Consider the following 17,305-nt stretch of genomic DNA (forward strand, 5'->3'; position numbering starts at 1 on the left):
TGTCCTTGTTTATGTTTCCTTGCAAACAAATGTCATGCCTTTCCCACGGGCTTCTCTCTAACCAGTTTATATTTTAACCCTGTGTAGACAGGGCCGGATGAGACGGGATGAGATGGCTGGATGGCACCTCCTACTTGATGGACATGAGTCTGAGTAAGCTGCAGGAGTTGGTGATAGACAGGGAGGCCTGGCGCGCTGCGGTCTGTGTGGTCACAAAGAGTTGAACACGACTGAGCGACTGAACTCAACTGAACTGAGACAGGGCCAGATTTCTGCTCTTCACCCCAGCCCTATTTCCCGCACCCAGTGAGCCAAATGCTGCCTTTTGACATCTGTCCCAGGTCCTGGGCTGAGGGATGTGTCTGTAAAACGTGATATGAAGCATCCCGGGGATGGATGGGCAGGAGGCATGGAGTTTTACAAAATCTTGGCTTTATATGTGTATATATATGTATGTAATTTAAAAATTCAGTAGTATTTAAATAAAACTAGAGGTAATTTATTGCCTGGGCTTCCATGGGGGCTCAGTGGTAGAGAATCTGCCTGCTAATGCAGCAGATGTGGGTTCAATCCCTGGATCCGGAAGATTCCCCTAAAGAAGGAAATGGCAATACTTACTCCAGTGGGAAATCCCATAGACAGAGGAGCCCATGGGCTATAGACCATGGGGTCACAAAGAGTCAGACACAACTTAGCAACTAAACAACAACAATATTTTGCTTATTTTCTTACATGTTTATTGTACAAAAATTAAAAAAAAAAGAAGGATAAATAAAAGGATGGGGGAACTCCTTTTCCAAAGATAAATGCTGCTCACTTTTTGGTGTTTATCATTCTCAACTTTACATATCTGAGCATGTCAGTCAGTCAGTTATATATATACATACGTGCTAGGTTTCCATAACTGGGTTTGTACGGTACAGTGGACCCTGAACAACCTGGGTTTGAACTTCGCAAGTCCACGTATACGTGGGTTTTTTTCAATAGTAAGTACAACAGTAGGTTGAATCCATGGATGAGGAACCTTGGATACTAGAAGTTATATTCCTATTTCAGCTGTGTTGAGGATGGGTACCCCAACCACCAGAGTTGTTCAAGGGTCAGTTATATATGGCTGTACTTACTATGCTGTGAACATATTTTCCCAAGTTCTTCAGGAACAGCATGCCATCTCTTTGTTTAGTTATCCCATATTTTATTCAACCCAGGGGTTATCAAACTCAAATCAGTCACACAGAGGATTTACTTAAACTCAGAGGGCTGGATGTACTGGGGTTGAACCCAAGAATCTTTATTTCTAACAAATTCCCAGGTGTCAAGGATGCAACCCAATCAACCAAAATTCCTTTCCTGGGACACTGGTTGCTTTTGAATTTGTGAGTAAAAATAGCGCTGTATTGAAAATAGGTCAGAAAAATCTCAGCATACTGTTAATTTCCTTAAAGATAAATTTCTAGAAGTGAGATTGCTGAGAGTGAGGGTATCACAGGTTTAAAGTTGTTGCTGCATATTACCAGAACATTGTTTCAATCTATATTTCTACCACAGTATGCTGGTCCTGGACCTTGTGTTTAATTCTTTTTTTTTTTTTTAATAAAATGTATCCATCTGATCTAGCTAATCTATATAGAAAGCTAAATTCCCCCTCCCACAGGCTGTGTGAACCCAGGAAACCACACTAACTGCACAGAGGCTGTTTTTTCATGTTAATGGAGAAAGAATCCTCCTTTGATCACATTTTTAGATTGCTGTGAGAATCATAAAATGATGGCAGGATTGAGTGCCCTTTGTACACTGTGACTCACTTGCAGATGGGAGCGTCTGAGCACTTCCCGGAAGAATTAAGAAGCAGCCCCTCTTGTGGAAACTTCCCGAAAGTTAGAATTACCAGGAGAAATTTGCCTAAAAGGCTTGTCTTCCCAGCCAGAACTGTGGGCTCCATTAACTGCATGCAGGAGGCCCTAATGGTGGGACAGTACGTGTTTAACATCCTGTCCCCTCCCTGGGGTGGTAGTGGGACAAGCAAGAAAGACCTTGATTTTAGACTTTGCCAATTACCATGATGTAAATCCTCCCTCCGAATCCTCTTACAAGCTGCCAACGTGTCATGAAATGTGGTAAAATAATTGGAAATTGAGGAGTTTTGAATATTTGTTACTTTTGTGCATTATATAATCTAATTATAAGTTGATATGATTCTGATTTTGATAAAAGCTGTTTCACAACTGGCTTTCAAAAATTCTTGAAAGATTTAACAATTGCTTTTCGTAAGCCAGTCCTAGCTGGCCCCAGATCACCACTGGCTTCCCCTCTTGGTTATAAACTCATTAAAAATGCAAGTCACTTTCTGGAAGAATAACGCCTGGTTATGCCAACTTCATTTTTTAACATTTGGCTGTGGGCAAAACACTGGCAATCTGAATGATTTGGGTTCCAAACCTTTGACATTTATATATAAAATAATCTAATGTTAGCCTTTGCAAGGACTGGGGTCTGGGGTCCTCCTAAGACGTCCGGCTCGCGTGCATGGCTGCCAAGCTCCTCCTGCACACACTGATGGTGTAGAGAGAAACCCAGCAATGTGGAGGAAGTAGGCTTTGTTTCCAGAACCTCAACAGTGAGGTCTTGAAAGATGTGTTTTTCAACTGCTGCCATTCTTGCCTTTTAATTTTCTTCGTTTAGCTTTATCGCGATCAATTTAATTTGTTGTGGGTTGGGAGGTGAATCCTATGGAGTGATGCTCCTTATCGTGCTTATGGACTGTCATTTTCCAAAAAGCTGACCTGATTTGTATGTATATTGTGGTCCAAATGCCAGCTAGTCATACTCTTTTCACAAAGGCAGGTAAATAATATAAAAAATTATTTTGAGATCTCTATACTGCTGTTTCACTGTTAAGTACCACTGCCTGTGATTTTGTGCTGTATCAATAGCTTATTGTATTTTGTAGCTAATAAAGTAATAATATATTTACTGAGTTAACTTCAAGTTTTAGGGAACCATTTTAAAGCTATAAACCAAAATTTAAATAATATACAGATGCTTTTAGTCTTCTCTTGTAAATAATAAATAATTCACTTATGTTCCCTTCTGATCTTTAGCATATTTATCGAATTTCTGACAGCCAGAGTGGACTTGGGACAGCGTTTGAGGAGACCTGTCTGTCCCTTGTGATGTGAATCAACACTGATCTTCTCACCAACGCTGGCAGGGCTTATCTATCCTTTCCAGGACTGGTGCCATACTGCCCAGAATGCTGGCTGGCTCGGGTGGTCAGGGGCGAGGTGCACTGCTCACTGCTTTCTGCCCATTCTCTGTGCACTGGGGGGTGGGCTACAGCCTAGGGCTGCCTCCTTGACCCTGGGGTCCTCCACTTCAGCCGTCTGGACGTGCTGATCACATGGAGCAGCCTGCCCACCGCAGCAAAACCAACTGAGATTTCTCCTAGGAAGGCAAGGGTTGTCCACCCACTGAAAAATCAAGCCAAGAAGGGGTAAAATCATGTCAATAGATACATGAAAAGCATCTAAAAAAAATCAACGTCCTTTCATGATTGAAGCACTCGGTAAATTAGGATGTGGTGGCTCAGTGGTGAAGAATCCTCCTGCTAGGGCAGGAGACATGGATTTGACCCCTAAGTAGGGAAGGCCACCTGGAGATGGAGATGGCAACCCTCTCCAGTATCCTTGCCTGGGAAATCTAACTGGATAGTGGAGCCTGGGGGGCTACAGTCGATGGGATCACAAAGAGTCGGACACAATTTAGCCACTAAACAACAATGACGAATTAGGATTAGAAGGGAACTTCCTCAACACGAAAAAGGCCATGTACAAAACCCAGCGACATTGTCAATAGTAAAAGATTTAATGCTTTCCCTGAAGATAAGGAATAAGACAAGGATGCCAGCTTTCAATTCAACAGAATACTCAAGTTCTTGCCAGAACAATTAGGCAAGGGAAAGAAAAGACATCCGAATAGAAAAGGAAGAAGTAAAGCTATCTCTGTTTGCTGATGACATGATCTTATGTATGAAAACCCTAAAGAATCCACACCTCTGCAAAAAAAATCTGTTTGAGTAAGCACATTCAACAAAACTGAATTTTAAAGTTGTATTTCTATACAATAGCAACGAACAATCCAAAAAATACATTAAGAAAATGGATCCACTTACACAGCATCCAAAAGAATAAAATACCTAGAAATCAACTTTAATCGAGGAGGGCAGGTTTTGTACATTGAAAATACACACATGCAAACCCCACTGTGGAGGCGTTGCTGGAATCAGTCTCACTCACCGCAGGAGCGCAGCCAGCAGCGGGCTGGTGTGGCCCATGGACTACCTTACCTGCTGGCCCCTCAGTCTTGGCCTTGGGTTCCTTTCTTGGGAACTTTCCTGTTCTCAAGGAAAACACAGCCTGACCCAGCCTTCCTGGAAGTCCTCCCACCTTACTCCCTTACATTCCTGGAAGGCGTGGGACCACCTGCAAGGCTGTGGGTGGCAGGCTGGGGAGGGACAGTGGCTGTTTCCCCTGGGACACCTCTACCATCCAGTAAGTAAGCCCATCAACTTACAAAAGAGACATTGTTTCTGAAGGACTGGGATAGGAAAAAGACAGTCTTAAGAGAGGAGTCTGCAATAGCCATTCTGATCCCGGGGATAAAAAGAAATCGTCCCAGTTCTGATTGTCTGGTTGCAGATACCTTGGATGTGAGCTGAAGGCTGCACAGGAAGTCAGCCCAGCGCATTTAGAAATTGTGCTGTTTCACTGATGGTCTTTAGGGTCCTGGGATCTCCCCTTCCATGCAGAAGCCATGCTTCCAGGAAGTTCTCTCAGAACAAGTTAGCAGCTGATGTCCTCAGCGCTGTATCCGAGGTGGCCTCTGGCCAGCACATTTTAGACACAGAGGGGAGCAAGAGCCAGCCCTTTCCCCAGAGCTCTCCATGTGGCTAAGAACCATCAAGGGGAGGGCCCAGCAGCTGGGGTCCCAGAGCTCCTGGGTACACGCGTGGCCTTCAGCTGGAGTGCCCTTCCTCCCAGCTGAGGTCACCTTTTCAAGGAAATACAATTTGGAAAGACACTTCTGAACCCTCAAAACTTGTTGAATCTTTGCAGTCTCATGGAGCCAGAGCTGGGGTCGGGGGGGGCTCTGGGCCAGGTTGGGGCTCTGGGACACAGCCAGAGATGTGCCCGAGAGGCCCACAGGGGTGTCCCCCCTCCCTGCTGCCTAATGACAGAGAAGCCCTAGGCTATTTGTGTGGGCGCCCTGAGGTTAAGGTCAGGGAGACAGCCCCAAACAAACCACAGAGAAGCAGCAGCCTGTTATTAAGTCTGAAGGAAAACAAAAGCAAAAGTCCCTTCCTCATTCACTCGGGGAGGCTGAGGGAGAACTCTTCGTATCACATTTCTCTGCGGCTGAGTTTTCCCTTACGTGGTCCACTGACTCACTTCTTTTTAAATAGTGACAAGAAGCAACAGAAAATGAACTCAAAAGATGATACTTCTCTACTCTGATCCTCAACTTATCTTCTGGCACTTTCTCTGCAGAGTTAGCACAGGCTAAGGTCATAAACAATTCCTGGGAAATTGGCTTTCACTGGGATGAACTCCCAGTCTGGAGCCTGCCTTATACCTGGCAAGCAGCGTCTAAGGCAACTCAGCACTTCCCCGCCTCCCTTGGTGTTCAGTCTGACAATAGAAGTGTTTTGAGAGGAGCAGTGACAAGGTGACCCTAATTTTTAGTTGAAGGGAGGAGTGTTGTCCACTTAAAGCGTTTTACACAGCGATCGGCTCAGCGTCAGAAATGTTGCATCCGGTACACCAACCCGGGTAACGTCAGGCTCCTTGGCCAAGTGGACAGGCTATTTCTGGAGGCCCACTGGCTCCAGGATGAATGATCTGATTCTCCCTGTAGCCTAAAGTGTGGCACAAGCCCATCTCTAGAATTAAAAGTGAAGGGAAGCGAGGAGTGGAGTCTCTGTTTCCTGCTGGGGCTGTGGCTGGTTCGCTTCCTGTTAGTTTCTTCTCAGTGGAGAAAGAAAAGGGAGGGGGGCTGAGAAGAGGAGGTTTTGGAAGAAAAGTGGAGACTGGAAAATCCTCCAGGCCTTCTTGATGAGGTTTAAGACTCGCATGTGATGTGTGAAATGAGTTGGCCAGGAGTCAGAGCTCCGAGAAAGTGCTGTGCTGGCCCTTCTGGGGTTTCGCACACCAACCCTGCCGGCCCCGGCAGTGGAGCACGAAGTTCTTGGCGAGCTTGGAGATCCAGCTGGAAAACTGCGGGGGCTGAGACATTATGGGGCTGGGTGGGCCTGGTCTGTTACCATCCTCCCCTTCCACTGTCCCCCTCCCCCTGCCCGGGGAGGGCAGGAACCCTGTATGGGTGGCCTCCAATGAGTATCTACTTGGAGCAGAAGGTGGGGCCATGACAGAGAGCTGGCCCATGGCCAAACGCTGCTCAGAGCCCACGTAAAAATGAAGGACAGTGGCACGTTTTGGTGCAGCTTTGCTTTAAGCACACACCCCACTTCCACCTCGCCCCCATTAAGCAGACCAAGAGGAAGAGCGTCGGGCAGCCTGACAAAGCAGTCCTGCCTCTGGGCTTGAGGGGTCAGCGGTCCATCCTCCTGTTTCCTACATGTACTTGGAGTCCCAACCTCCATCTGTAACGTGTAGTTAATAGTGTCTCGCTGGTAGGACTGTTAGGAGGTTTAGCAGGAACATAGGTAGATTCTAGGGCAATAAAGGAACTGACCCAAGTACCTTTGAAAATGGTGTTTTCAACTAGAAACTGAATGGCTAAATACAAAAGGAACTGTGTGTAAGCATTGTACTCTAGGTGTTAAAGTAGCTTCCCATGGGTTAACAACTTTGAAGCTGCTCTACCTGAATGCTGGGGTTGAACAAGTATGAAAATAGATGGTAGGTGGTGGCAACCTTCCTCCCAAGTTGTGCTGGGGGTGCCACAGTGATCAGCTGGGTACACTGTAGTCCTGATGCTGTTCAATGAGCCATTTCACCAGAACATACATAAGCAGTGCGTGGAAAATCAGTCTACTGAATCACTATGGCTGAGTAACACATCACCCCAAAACTCAGTGTGTGAAGCTGCTCACAGTTTCTGAGGGTCAGGAATTCAGGCAGAAGAAGGCTGATTCAGAGGTGGTGGATCTCTCTGCCCTGAGAAGTCTGGGACCCCAGCTGGAAGATTCAAAGGCTGGAAGTCAGAATCATCTAATGGCACATTCATTCACATGTCTGGTGGCTGGCTGGGATTTTTTGCCAGAACTGTTGGCTGGAACACCTCCACGTGGCCTAGGCTTCCTTACAACATGGCAGCTGGGTCCAGAGGAGAGCAGAGAGAGAGACAGAGAGAACCCAGAGGAAGTGATATTGTTTTCTACCACCGAGCAAAGTCTCCAAGCATCACCCCTCTGCACTCAGTTGCTGGAGGCTGTTACAAAGTCCCCTCCGGTTCAGGAAGAGGGACTCTGTCAGGGGAGGTCTGTCAGCTTCACATTGTAAGAAGAGCCTGTGGGATGGGAGCACAGGTGTGGTCATGTGGGGAAAATACCTCCAGTCACCCATAGCTCCACTGAATCTTTTTCACTTTCCTTGAAGTCACCACTGCTCCCACTGGGGTGTGATTGCTTCCTCTGTGCCCCCGCATTCATACACAATATAGGCTTGGTTTCGGGTTTTTGTTACAGTGTTTACATATGTGGGATTCACTTATCTCTTGCTTTTTTCACTTAACATGAATTTACTTACTATACATGTAGATCTCTTTATTGCAGTATGCTGCTGCTGCTGCTGCAGCTGCTAAGTCGCTTCAGTCGTGTCCGACTCTGTGCGACCCCATAGAGCAGCCCACCAGGCTCCCCCATCCCTGGGATTCTCCAGGCAGGAACACTGGAGTGGGTTGCCATTTCCTTCTCCAATGCATGAAAGTGAAATTGAACGTATACCACAATTTGGTTATGGTGCCATTTAGTTAACTACTTCTTTATGTTGATGGCTCTTTGACAAGTTTCTTTTTATTTTCTATTATGAATACTACTGTAATAAATATTTCTTGCTGTGCTATTTTATGCACTTAGCACAAAATGTGAATGCTTCCCAGGAAGTGAGGTTAATTGCTGAGTTGAAAGAGCCCGCTTTTCATTGTAATGGGTGCTACCAAATTTCCCTTGAGAAAGGCAAGCCATGCACTTACAGGTAGAATATAAACATATTCATTTCATTTTGTTCTCACCAGCACTTAACAACTGTCAATCTTTTAAATTCTTGTTTGCCTTGTGGGTGAAAACAATATACTTATATAGCATGTGTTTTTAATTTGTTGTTTCCTTCCTAGAATTAGGTTGAACATCTTTCCATATGTTTATCAGCCATCTGCCCTTCTTCTCCTGGGGATTGCTTATTCATTTCCTTTACTGAACTATTCATTTCAATTTTACTAAAAAGCAGAGAAGTGGAAACTGAAACAGTGAGTTTTTTGGGGTTTTTTAGCAATGAAATTAAAAAGATTCTCAATGCTCGTGTTGACTGATGCATTTGAGTTTAGAAAAGCCACCCTACAATAATAAATGCTAATTTATATTTTCTTTCTAAATATTTTACATTAGAAAGTTACCCCAGAGTCACATGAAATTAGTCTTAGTTGTTTTTTATGAGGTAAGGCCAAAGTTGATTTTTTTACAAGTGAATAAAAATGTTCAGGATCATTTATTGATTGAGTGTTTTTTTCCCTCCTAGACCTTTATTTACTTTATCTCTTAAAAATTCAAATATTAATACATAACGTGATCTTTCTCTGGACTACCTTTGTCTTCCATTGATCTATTTAATTTTTGTGCTCTTACTGTTATTTTTATAAGGCAAGTCTCTCAATTTATTAAGGGAGAAAGAACACACAGCGCTTCCTCTTCCTGCAGGAAGCTCTCTCTCTTTACAGGTGCGAGAGTGACTCCATCACTCAGTAAAGCTCTGCGGCATTTTCCTTTACATGGTGGCTTCTAGTTCTGGAGAGGAGACTATTCCTAGGTGCTGTCTGTGCTGGCGGTGGTTGTGTTGCTTTGGGGATTATTTTCAACCAATCGTCTTTTGAGCTGTTGAGAATTTGGGATCCAGAGGACCTGAGTTGGTGAGACTGAGCAGGGGTTGGGGGGATATGGGGAGGAATGTTTTGGGAGAAGTGTGCTCAGGACATCCTGGAGCAGAGAGAGAGGGCAAGCTGGAAGAGGTGCCAGAGCGACTGAGTGTGGGGTGAGGTTTGTACAGGTGGAGAAGCAGGAGGGGACTCAGAGCTGTGGGGTGAGAAGCAGCCTGCCTTGGGGCTGCAGGGATCTGAGGAACAGAGAGAAGGCACCTCCCCTAGACTGACTCGTCCTTGTCGCTCCGTCCAAATACACGTCCGACGTGTTCACCCGCTATTTATTCATCAATTTGACAATAATCTCTGGAATCCTTGTGGATGTGTCCATGTATTCTACTAGATGCTGGAGATATGATGGGGGAAATGAATGAATGACGTCTCTCTCCTCATGGAGCTGACATTTAAGCAGCAGCAGACGAGTGCTTAAGCCTGTACATGCACACGTCATAGAGTCTGAGGGGAACGGATTCCAGGCGGCTCGGACAGGAGTCGTTTCAGAGACTGCAGAGAAGCATGAGCCATGTGGGCCTAGGGGTGGGCACTCCTGGCAGAAGGAAGGGTAAATGCAAGGCCGGGGGCAGGAGCACCCTGGTGTGCTTGAGTCCCTAGGCCTGAGCGGGGACACGCGAGGAGGCACCTGGGTCCTCAGGCCACGGAGCACCAGAAGCCGTGATGAGACAGCGGTGGGGCCTCTGGAGCAGTGAGCGGGAGGCAGGACTGCGGCCACCCGCAGCAGCCACAGTTCAAGGTGGGCCCCTTTGAGGCTGGGTGATGATCGCGTGTATGCGAGCGTGTGTGCGGTTAAGGGAACGTGGTCTGAATGTGTGTGTGTGTGAGTGTTTGTGTATGTTTGAGTGTATGTGTGCCTGAGTGGCTGTGTGTGTCAGCATGAGTGTACGTGTGTTCACGTGTGTATAAGTGTCTGCATGTGTTTTTAGGCATTTGTGTCTCTGTGTATGTACATGTGTGTGTGTGTGTGTGTGTGTGTGCATGCGTACACACTTTATGATTGCATCTCTGACAACACACAAAGCAGGGAAGGTCCTGGAGGGAAGGCGATCCTGATGGGGAGCCTCTCCTGGCAGCCTGGCTGGGGCTGCGTCCTGGCCACGGCTCACAGAACAGACCAAAGTCACTGATGAGGTCACAGAATAAAGCCAGGAGCCTAGTGACTGTGGGCCCCTGGCAGCCACCTGGACGGAGGCCAGCGGAGGCTTCAGCACTGGCCGAGCCAACTCTCACCCAACAGCGGGAGCTCTGTGCCCCCGGGCGCTCGGGCCATCATGAAGCACCACTTCACAGACCGAAGGGGAGAACAGTCACCCACGGACCAGTCCACCCTCAGCCTGGCCAGCCCGGAGTCCACGGAGGAGAGCGTACAAGCGCATCGGACAGGTCGGTCGAAAGGAAGGGTGTCGCTGGTGTGTCCTTGAGAGGACGGGGTCCTGGAGGGGAAGGGGAGGCACCGGCTCACCCCTCCGTGTGGTCACCACAGTCCTGCGTGGGCCGTGAGCATGGACCATGGGTTCCCCGGGGCCGCTGTTGTGAGCACACAAGGTGATTTCAGGAGGTATGAGGACGACATCCTGAAATGTTAGTCGTATCTTTTAACTTGCTTTGAAAAAACCAGAATTGATGTGTCGATTCTGTGATTTCAGCAGTGATATAGAAAGTTCCTTTATAATAAATGGATGAAAATTAACCTGTAACATCGTTTTGAAGTGGCCGTGGGTGGCGCCCAAGGGTCACACCATCTTGGGGCCAAGTGACTGGCACCGGCTCTTATCCATATTTCAATGCTCTGTGCTTCAGTTTTCTAACTAGTCAAAAATCAGAACAATGCAATTTCTTAAGGTTTCTTGAATACTGAAAGAGTTAAAATATGACAAGCACTTAGCGTTCATATGGTGATGGGATCCAATGAGGGTTTCAAGGAAGGTGTGAGATTCCCCTGGAGGAAGATGAGACATGTCCCGCAGATGCCAGGGGGGAAGGCAGGGCTGACTGGTCTGGCCAAAGTACTCCCCCTGTCAGGCCTTATTGAGCTGTGATTCGCATATACAAACCACATCGATTCTGTGCACAATTTGAAGAATTTTGGCAGGTACACATTTGCTTGACCACTGTCAGCACCGTGATGCAGAATCTGTTCATCGCCCTCCAGAAGTTCTAGTGACCCTTCGCAGTGAGCTCCCCTGCTGCCCTTAGCTTCAGGTAACCCCTGTTCTGTTCTCTCTCCCTACAGTCTTGCCTTTTCTAGCATGTCAGCCAAATGGAATCAAGTACTCTATGACCTTTCACCCTAAGTTCTTTCATTTAGCGGAGTGCCTTAGGGACTTATCAACGTTTGGCACGCAATGGTGGTTCATTCCTCCTTATCAGTGAAGAAGATCGTGCTGTATGGAGGGGTGTCCCGCAATCTCTATTCAGGTGGTGGCCTTTTGGAGTTTAGTCAAGGGCTTAGATATCACATTCATACACTATTTGATCTTTGTCATCACATCCATAAGGCGCAGCTACATCTCTACATTTGATCCTTATCATCACCCCAAAAGGAAAGTATATCATCCTTAATTTATGGGAAAACAGGCACGGAGAGCAAAAGTACCTGCCTGCGACCCCCAGAGCTTGCATCCTTTCAGAGACCTGATGAAAATGTCCTTCCACTTTCCAGGGCCCATGAAGAGAGAGCAGCTGTCTCCACGGCCAGGCCCAGCCAGTCCCCAGGCGGAGAACACCTACTTCTCAGGCAAGGGTCGGCGGATGTTGAGCTGGAGCAGCTCGCCATCATCCCGGTCATCCTCTGAGTACCAGTCCTATTCCCAGTACCAGTCTTGCTATTCCTGCACTTATGGGGACCAGGACGCTGCCCAGCAGAGCTTGTGTGCCCTCTACACCCACGTGCAGACCGTGCAGGGTGTGGCTGTGGCCTGGGAGACCGACAGTGGCTTCGAGCCGGCCACCCGGCAGCCCCGCATCCACGAAGCCGAGTTCATCAAGAGGCAGAGGCGGAAAGGCTCCTCCTTTGAGATGGCTTCCAATACGGACCTGCGCTGGGAACTGGAAGCCAGCAAGAACAGCAGCAGCTCAGAGCCAGAGGACGCGGAGCTGCTGGCACCCCTGGAGGGCTGCCTGCAGGAGCTGCGGGACACCCCCGACTGGCTGGCCACCACCAACCACGGGCTGCGCTGCATGGCCTGCTGCCGCGTCTTCCCCACGCTGGAGGCCCTGCTGGAGCACGCCCAGTACGGCGTCCAAGAGGGCTTCAGCTGCCAGATCTTTTTCGAGGAGATGCTGGAGAGAAGGAGGGCCCGAGACCAAGGGCAGGAACAAGAGCCAGAGGAGGAGCAAGAGAGCGCTTTGGACAGCAGTGAACGTCCAAGGCCCCGTGTCGAGGTGCCTTCGCCACAGTCACAGATGCAGAAGCATTGAGCCGGAGGTGTGTGCCCTGCCCTGTCCTCACCTCCGGCGCCTCAGTCGCTCCTTTCCTGGCCATCAGGACCAGAGCCACCAGGGCAGGGAGAAAGGATGAGGGCCGGGGAAGGAGGCGAACGCAGTGTAGAGTTGGGAGGGCCGTGAAGACGTCGGGGAAGTCACCCTCCCAAAGGGCACCGCATTTCAACAGAATCCATTTCAAAACATGAATCAAGTGTTTCTTACAGTGGATGCAAGACCCGAAAGCCCGCAAGCTTGTGGCTTCTGCTGGCGGGCCAAGCAGGTCACGACTCGCAGGAGAGACAACTACGAACGAAACTTCAGCCCTATTTTTTTCATTGTTAGGAACGCATCATAGGCCCTAATTCTATATCTTATTTTATTGGAATTAAACTTGAATAGCCCAAAGTTTAAGGCAATGGCTAATGGAGTGAATCATGTTATTGGGTTGGACCCACAGGACATTGCCATTTCTGCAGGTTACCCACTGGCACAGACATCTTGAGAATGGCAGGTTCCCAGAGGTAGAGATGGGGCTGGATAAGTCCTGCTGAGCCTAAGCTCAGCTATGCCACCTGTTTTAAAATATTGCTGCAAAATTTGCCTTTGCCTTTTCACGTGTTCTTTCAAGAAAATACTCAGTGGCCCGCTGTGTGTTGGGCATGCTGGTGGGCACGCACTTCAACTTGCAGTGAGAGGCAGCTAGGACAGGCAATTGCAAAGGGAAGGGGAAGGCTCCTAGCGGAAGGCTCCCAAGCTCATGCTGGTTGATAGGGAAAAAGAAAACTTTCCAAAGAGATTGATGCTCACAAAGATTTGGAGGACAGGTAGAATTAGTGAGACCAGGAGTTTTCTTTAGATCAACAAAACTAAGAAAGATGGTTTCTAGGAGTGGGTGAGCCTTGTTAACAGTGAGAGCAAGTGGTATTGAGCTGAGACTAAAGCATTTCCTATCATTTGTACATGGAGATTGCTGACGGCTATAGGAGAGCAGTGTTGGGGACTGAGGGGGGCAGAAGCCAGACGGGCACACACACACACACACACACACACACACACAGCACTGGACACAAACATCAGACAGCCCTGCTAGCGAGTTTGTCTAAAAAGGAAAGCGATGGTAGTTTAGCTGGATGAAAAGAATCTGCAAAAAGGCAAAGATGGGGAGAGAGAGAGTTTATACGCTGGCGGGAATGATGCAGAGGAGAGGGGAGGCTGAGAATGCCGGGAAAATGAGAAAAGAGGGGTCACGTAAGTGAGAGGAGACTGGATCCGAGCAGATACAGAGACCAGCGCCTGAGGACAGTCCCCTCATGTCCCCTGGCATAGGCACATGGGCAGTCAGGTCAGGTAAGGCTTGGCAGCCAAAATGATAGAGCTTAACTTTTTTTTTCCTCTGGAAACTGCAAAGAGCTCTTGAGGAATTTTAAGCAAATCAGGTTGGCCTCTGTGAAAGATCTTTCTGGTGAGCAGGGTCAAGAATGGATGAGAGAACATCACTGGTGACAAGGGGTGCTGTTGAAGAGTTGGAGGCTCTCGTGTGAGTTCACGAGACAGGAGATGGGAATCATGGGTTTGGGTAAGTGTTTGATGAGGGTGGTGAGAGGAAGTTGTCCACAATGACTTCCAAGTTTTGTGCTTTTTCGCCTGAGTGGTTGGTGAGTGTAGGTTCTATTTTGGAACACCAAAGGACAAGGTTTGCTGGGATGCCCATGAGCCCACTTTTGAATAAGTTCAGTCTGTGATAGAAACCTTTGGAAGGGAGCTAGCTGGAAGAATCCGGGGCTGGGAAGAATGTTAAATGAGATGGAGGTGGACGTGTGGTCATCCGTGCATGTGTGGTTACTGTGGTGCTTTGTGTGGCCTAGTGTTGGACGCATTCTCCACAGGTCCCAGCGCAACAGGAGCCATGAGGTCATTTTGGAACAGATGTCCACCAGGGGAATGGTATCTCAGCACCATTTTCAAGATGTGGGCACAGGCTTTCTCAATCCGCTTTGAAAGAGGTTGGAGGATCCCCAGGAAGAAGAAAGGGACAGGACAGTGGTCCAAACTTTGTCAAGCTCTTATCAGAAGAACTGCGCGGTGTTTGAGGGCGTCTAGTGGGCAGGGGGGCTTCCTGTGGCTCAGCTGTAAAGAATCCACCAGCAGTGCAGGAGACCCAGGTTTGATCCCTGGATCGGGAAGATCCCCTGGAGGAGGGCGTGGCAACCCATGCCAGTTCTCTTGCCTAGAAGACCCCATGGACAGAGGAGCATGGAGGGCTGTAGTCCGTAGGGTCACACAGAGCCGGACACGACTGAGTGACTAAGCAGCAGCAGCAGTGAGCAGGTAGAATCCAAGGACAATCTGGGAGGAAGAAGCTGAGCCAGAGCGAGCACTGGCAAGGAGGAGGACTTTTCTATTTAGAAGTTAGTTGCAAAGGAAATAAAATGAGGCATAGCATCTAAGCTCTGGAATTTCAGCCTTTAAAAGACAAGTGTATTTTTGTGTTGCTGCTGCTGCTGCTGCTAAGGTGCTTCAGTCGTGTCCGACTCTGTGCAACCCCATAGGCGGCAGCCCACCAGTCTCCCCTGTCCCTGGGATTCTCCAGGCAAGACCACTGGAGTGGGTTAAACACAGATTATTCTAAGAGCCAAGCATTGTTCTAAACACATGAATATTAAGTCATGCAATGCTCTCCACAATCCAGTGAGGCGTAGGTCCTGTGATTAGTCCTGTCCTATAGGTGAGTAAGCTGAGAACTTGCCAAGGTCATAGGGCTGGTGCACAGCAGAATCAGTTTTCAAACTCAGGCAGTCTGTCTCCAGAGCCTGCACTCTAACCGTCACACGGAGAAGCCAAATTTTAACATAAAGACAGATGCAAGGTATTTATAAAAGCAAACATGTCAACTCCACAGGTTGTATTTTCTTTGGATTAAATAGTAGCAGCTGGAGATCAGGGCAAAAATAATGGGTGTTTAGGACCAACAAAAGATGACAAGAACCTTGGGGAAGTAAATTTCTAATGTAGGGGATAATTTTAGCTGACATGGATGAAGGAAGGATGGGGCAAAATTTTTCTTAAGATAATGACTTATTTTTAAAGTGTATCTTAAACTCAGCTCAGGTAAGTATTCATTTGTGGTTTAAACTTATCATTTTGTAGAGACCTGGGACCTCCATCAAATAAGACGAGAATCAGGGTGAGTAAGGGGAAGCTTTCCAGAGGATCGTGGGGTCTCAAACGTCCTACATCTTGAACCACTTTACACCCTTTATTTTCCCAGACTATAAAAAGAAATGGAACTTGTTTTATGAAATGTACAGAAACGTGATAACAAAGCCTGACAAAAACGGTGCTGAAAGAGTGAAAAATATATTGATCTCACTTAGAAACACAAAATGATATCAAATCAAATTGATAGTATGAGAAGAACAGTTCACCAAGACATGAGTTTGGGTCATCTCATGACTGTAAACACAAAATTAAATCTAACAATACTTCATATGGAGAGAAGGATCTTGTGATAGTCTCAGTAGATATTAAAAAGAGAAAAATTAAAAAACCCATATATTTATTGTCAATTGTTTTTCACCTATGGTGCCTAGATAATTCAACCGGGGAAAGAATAACCCTTTCAGCCGAAGCAACTGAATAACTGTATGCCAAAGAGTGAAGCTGGTATGATACCTCACACCATATATAAAAGTTAAAATAAAAAAGATCTAAATGTAAGAGTTAAAACTATAAAATTCGTAGAGGAAAACAGAGGTGTAGGTCTTCATGATCTTGGATTAAGCAGTGATTTCTCTTAGATATGACACCAAAAGCACAAGCAAACGAAAAATATATAAATTGGACTTCATGAAAGTTAAAGACTTTTGTGTTCATAAAATATTATTAAGAAAGTGAAAAACAATCCAAAAAATGGGAGAAGTAGTTGCACGTCACATATCTGATAAAGATCTAGTATTATACAAAATATATAAAGATTCTTATAACTCAATAAAAAACAAGCATCTCAATTAAAAAATGGGAAAAATTTGAGAAGCATTTCTTCAAAGGAGGTATACAAATGACTAAGAAACATATGAAAATATACTCAAATCATTAGTCTTTAGAGAAATGCAAAACTACAGTGACTTGCCTATAATAAAAATAAAAGATAAAGATATAATAAGAAGCATTGGTGAGAATGTGGAGAAATTGGAACCTCATACATTGGTGGTAGGAATGTAAAATGATGCAGCCACTTCAGAAAATATTCTGGCAGTTCCTCAAAAAGCTAAAAATAAAGTTAGCATATGGCCTAGAATTCTGATAATTGAAAACAAATGTCTGTGCAAAAACTTGTACATGAATATTCATAGCAACATTATTTCTAATACAAAAAAGTGAAAATAGCAATCTAGTGATGAATGGATAAACACAGTTATTCAACCATAAAAAGAGTTCAGTACCAATCTATTCTACAACAGGGATGAACCTTGAAGATACTATTCTAAGTGAAAGAAGCTAGACACAAAGGGCTACAAATACATTGTTCTATTTATGTGAAATTTCCAAACAGGCAAATCTATAGTGATGGAAAGCAGATTGATGATTGCTTGGGATTCCAGGGAAGAAGAGGAATGGGAAGTGATTGCTAATGGATTTGGGGTTTCTTCTTGGGGTGAGGAAAGCATTCTTAGCAGTGGTGATTACACAACTTTGTGAATATCCTAGAAACCAC

At 46.4% G+C, this 17,305-nt stretch overlaps 1 protein-coding gene across 1 annotated transcript; it reads left to right on the forward strand.

Annotated features, from left to right (window-relative positions):
* The first annotated feature begins 10,436 nt into the window (after positions 1-10,436).
* Positions 10,437-12,585, forward strand: FAM170B (family with sequence similarity 170 member B). The gene is made up of 2 exons (XM_040242130.1): positions 10,437-10,548; positions 11,828-12,585. The coding sequence occupies exons 1-2, from the start codon at positions 10,437-10,439 to the stop codon at positions 12,583-12,585; spliced, it is 870 nt and encodes a 289-aa protein (XP_040098064.1).
* The last annotated feature ends 4,720 nt before the right edge of the window (positions 12,586-17,305 follow it).

The sequence above is a fragment of the Oryx dammah genome, unplaced genomic scaffold (genome assembly GCF_014754425.2).
Source record: "Oryx dammah isolate SB20612 unplaced genomic scaffold, SCBI_Odam_1.1 HiC_scaffold_6, whole genome shotgun sequence".
In the NCBI taxonomy this organism is placed as follows: domain Eukaryota; kingdom Metazoa; phylum Chordata; class Mammalia; order Artiodactyla; family Bovidae; genus Oryx; species Oryx dammah.